This window comes from Protomyctophum bolini, assembly GCF_963924005.1.
Source record: "Protomyctophum bolini genome assembly, chromosome: 23".
NCBI classification, from domain to species: domain Eukaryota; kingdom Metazoa; phylum Chordata; class Actinopteri; order Myctophiformes; family Myctophidae; genus Protomyctophum; species Protomyctophum bolini.
In genome coordinates, this window is record NC_137884.1 from 28902206 (window position 1) to 28907205 (window position 5000).

At 41.3% G+C, this 5000-nt stretch overlaps 1 protein-coding gene across 1 annotated transcript in view; it reads left to right on the top strand.

The window, feature by feature from the left end:
- The window catches only part of LOC308310695 (sortilin), a 25584-nt gene that overhangs the window by 517 nt on the left and 20067 nt on the right, over positions 1–5000 (top strand). The window contains exons 2-4 of the mRNA XM_080757074.1: positions 320–382; positions 2890–2966; positions 4854–4953. Coding sequence (XP_080613200.1) covers positions 320–382; positions 2890–2966; positions 4854–4953 — 240 coding nt within the window. The remainder of the gene's footprint in view (positions 1–319; positions 383–2889; positions 2967–4853; positions 4954–5000) is intronic.

The following is a 5000-nucleotide window of genomic DNA, read 5'->3' on the forward strand; positions in this document are numbered from 1 at the left end:
TGATGATCTTTGGCAGAAAACGCACCTCGTTCGGTGCGTATAGCTACTGGTCAAACTATGTATATCTGTATATTATGCGTAATGAATCTGATCAGTTAAAATACATGCTTTTGATGCGGAGGGACTGAAGCTATATAGCCCATGCGTCATTTGAAGTACCACCAGTTGTTAACATCATTTGACGGTATAGTGTATATATATATATATATATAGCCTTAAAGGTGAAAATAATTTCTCCCATAATCACAAGGCTATGCTGAGTTTGTTTTTCAGAGGTGCGATCATTCTGTCTCTCTCTCTCTCTCTCTCTCTCTCTCAGACTGGGTTTAATGGAGACGATGGAGCCAGTTTTACACTGACCTGGGTGGGCGATGATACAGGGGTGAGTGTGTACAATACTGTACAATACTGTACAATACTGTCATTGTCATCATCATCATCATCATCATCATCATCATCATCATCAATTGTTGGGATAAAGTAGACCTTTTAAGCAGTTACCATTACTCATACAGAGTGTGCACCCTAGCTGTGCTCAAGCAAGGTCACAGAGGGACAGAAAGATTCCTATATAGTGTCTGAAAAAGTATAGAGACACGTCAGAATTCTCCAGGACAGACGACCCCTCTCTGGCCCGCGCTTCGAGGGGCGCCCCAACCAAACGGACTGATATGATCCAATCTGATTCGTGATGTAAACAGGTCGTATTTGCTTTCATCTATATGTCTTTGCTGTTCATATGCATAATATCACATGACCATTCAAATTGGGATGAGTGTCCCCCGGGGCAATCATTAAAATATGCCGGAGCGAGCTATGATTCCATGACTTATGTGTGTACAGCCTGTTTATTGGACTATGGCAGATAACTCTCTCACGATAATAATAACGCATCACAATCCATCATCACCATCATCATGGCAGCTGGTTATCTGTAGCTCAATGATCAACTTCTCATTTTGGACTATATGGAGTGATGGAGAACTTCTCCCACTATCTCCCAATTTTGACAGAGCATTTCTGAATGCATTTCCGTTTTTACTAGTCATCTGCAATGTTTTAGTTTTAGTCTAGAGTAGACCAGGGGTGCCCATAGACTTTAGTCTACAGTAGATCCAGGGGTGCCCATAGACTTTAGTCTACAGTAGACCAGGGGTGCCCATAGACTTTAGTCTACAGTAGACCAGGGGTGCCCATAGACTTTAGTCTACAGTAGACCAGGGGTGCCCATAGACTTTAGTCTACAGTAGACCAGGGGTGCCCATAGACTTTAGTCTACAGTAGATCCAGGGGTGCCCATAGACTTTAGTCTACAGTAGATCCGGGGGTGCCCATAGACTTTAGTCTACAGTAGACCAGGGGTGCCCATAGACTTTAGTCTACAGTAGATCCGGGGGTGCCCATAGACTTTAGTCTACAGTAGACCAGGAGGTGCCCACACTTTTTTGACTCGAGAGCTACTTTCAAAATGACCAGCGCAACAAGATCTACCCACCAAAAAATATGATCTCATTGCTGAAAATAGTTTAAAGAACATGTCAAACACACTTAGAATGGGAAATATAGTTTTTATATTAGTTAAATATTAGTTTTTGTATGTAACTTTCTAATGCTACTGATCTTTGTGCTCAACACTCAAACAAAGTAATCTGTTGTGGGTTAACAGGCCATTTTTATGTCAATCAATCAAGTCACCTTAATTCAAGTGTCAGATGCCAAATGATATATATATTTTTTATATATAAATGATATATGTTTTAGGGCCATAATATGTCATGTGATCTACCTGCACAGCCTTTGTGATCTACTGGTAGATCGCAATCTACCTTTTGGTGTTAGCATCATGTTATGCTTTAGCTATTGAAAAATTGCTATTGAAAAATAGCAGATCTCCAAGGTCATAGCGTGCCACCGAGTGGCGCGCTACGAGCTTGTATAGGTCTGCTATTTTTTGAAAAATCGAAGAACGACTGACATATTTTTAGAATCTAATCTCAGGTCAGAATGGGTTCATCAGACCAGTGTGTGTGTGTCCAGTGGAAACCTCGTATGAATCTGATCTCAGGTCAGAATGGGTTAAAATGTATGTTGGTGGGCCTTGAGGGCATCGTAATGCCTGATAATATATAATATAATTATATAATTGGCTGCATGCTGAAAATAGCAGATCTATAAACTCACAATGTGTCGCCCTGAGCTTGTATCTTGTCAGAGGAGCGCAACACCCGAGCGCAACCAAACATAGAACGACTTGTCTTTTAGTTGTATACTCTTCTCCACTACAGTCGTTCCCTATAGAGCGTCGCAGTCCCGCCCCCTTTCATGACCACGCCCAGGCCCAGTCCCGCCCCCTTTCATGACGACGCCAGGCCCAGGAAATTAATCCCGATGCATTTTTCCCTCATAGACATTTCAAAACGTATTTATTTAAAGACCTTTTAAGCGTCGTACGAAGCCAACTCTTGTCGTGACAAATCATGACAACACACACAATATTTTGGACCAAACAAATAATTACAAAGAAGAAAAACAACCAAAAAAAGTGTTGTATAACCTGCCGTTTTTTTTTGTTTGGCCCGAAAAATTGCGTTTGTTGTCATGATTTGTCACGACAAGAGTTGTCTTTGTCCGCGTGGCGTATAAACGTCTTTAAATAAATACTTTCTGAAAAGTCTATGAGGGAAAATGAACAGGGATTTATTTTCCGGGTCTCTCGAGGGGGCGGGACTGCTGCGCATTAGGACTCGAATGAGGCTTCACACCTGCCAAACGAAGCGAACTTTCGGACAATGCGCAGCAGGATTAGTTTTTAATCGCAGTAGAGCTCTCTGGTGTGAATGTCACCTCAATGGGCTAAAACTGCTTCCCTCCCGTCCCGATGTCCCGCAGGTCATCCTGGTGCTGTCGACGATAAGTGCTCCGCTGGATTCCTTCCTAGACGGAGGCTCTTCACGTCTGTACCGAAGGTATGAGTGTAACCGGTGTAATCTTGTCTCTCTCTGCGTTGTGTTGAATGGACAGACGGACCCAGAACTCTCTTTGGAAACCACGTTTTATTCTGACAAAGAATAACAACAGACACGTCTCCACGTTAGTTCTCAGTAGTGCATAGACTCCTCTCTCGTTCCAAGACGGAAGTACAGAAGCAAAGAGCGACAGTAACACAACAAATAATATAACGTAACATACCTGACAAAGAACAACGACAGACACGTCTCCACGTTAGTTCTCAGTAGTGCAACGGCTCTCTAAACAGAGTGAAACAAACACTGTATAAATCAATTTGCAAGTCGCAGGACATTTATACAGGGGGCAAAAGGGGGAGACTTAGGGCCGATTCATACTCCTATTTCACCGCTGTTTCGGCGCTGTAGCGCCGAAATGATTTCGGCTCGTCAGAAAATTTCAGTAGCACCGAAGAGCCGACTTTAGGACGGTACCCGCCCCCCCCCGAACCTCAAATGACGTCACATTGTAGGCTCTACAGCGCCGAACCGACTTTTATTCGGCTCTAAAATAGTATGAATCGGCCCTTAACCCTCTTAAGATCCGCATTAATTTCTACTTGCAGAAAATAGATTTCAACCTTACTACTACTTTGTAATTCTAGGACTAAGACTAAAAAATATGTTTAAAAAAATAAGCTGACATCTAATGTAATCCTATACACATGAACCATGGAGAATTAAGTCAGGTAGAAGCACTTATTTGTATCATATTTTGTGTAATTATATAATACTGTTACATATATGTTCATAATATCTATATTCATATATTCATATCTATATGTTCATATCTATATTCCGTACCGAAGGTATTATTATGTTCATATCAGAGGCACCCAATCAACTTGATACAATTCAATCAAATAATCGATTCATAAATCAAGCCTTATTTTGGGCGTGTCATTCTATAGGCGAAAAGTGGAAAAATAAAAATAATAAAACATTGAAAACTACAGTAAAAAAAAAAGAGCAGATCTACAAGCTCATACATATATATGTGTCGCATCGTGACACCTTGTGAGCTTGTAAATCTGCCATTTTAACCATTTCAATATAAAATATAAAAAAATAACACTTATGTCATTATGTGGTTAATGAATTTATTGTTATATATATTAAAATGTATTCTATAAAAAAAAACTTGATAGTCGATACTTTGCAGCCATTGTTCATTATGTTCAAGATCATCATCATCATGATGTTATTTTGTTTTTTTAAGACGTTTTTGGGGTGTTTTGCTGCCTTTTAATTATAGTTTCATAGTCGAGTTGGACAAGAAACAGGGAACAGGGGGAGAGAGATGGGGGGGGGAGACACGATGCGAAGACTAGTGTCAGGAACGGGACTCGAACCTGTGGTGCCGTCAGGCTACTTGTGAGCCCGGTGGACCGCCAGGCCAGTGGTTTGGGCCAGATGTTCTGTATATTGAATGTTCTATACAGTTACAGTTTGTCACTGAAAACATTGCTAGTATGGGTAAAGGTCATTACACACTGGCGAATTAGCGACGCGATGCGAATAAGCGATCTGAAAATGCGAAATATTGCATGTTGCAGTTCGCCTGCGAATCTCTGCGAAATACGACACCAGAGCGAACAAATAAAGAGCGAAAACGGTCGCATTTTCGCACATTCGCCACTGATGTGGAAGCTTGCATGGACTTCGATTGGGTTTTTTTAAATGCGAATTATTCGCACGAATATATCGAAACGATATATATCAACGAAAGTACAGTACAGGTCAATACAAAACAACTGCTACGAGGACAATGCCGAGGACTTTTGTTTTCATCAGGGTGCTCCATTTTCAATTCATCAGAACATTTTAAACCCTTCTCCCTCCCATCAGCACCGACTACGGCAAGTCGTTCCATGACATCTCGGATCGGATCAACAACACGTTCATAAGGAAGGAGTACGGAGTCAGTGACGGGCCTGGGAGTCTGCACGTAAGTTATTGATTATTATATTAAGACCTGGGAGCCTGCACGTAAGT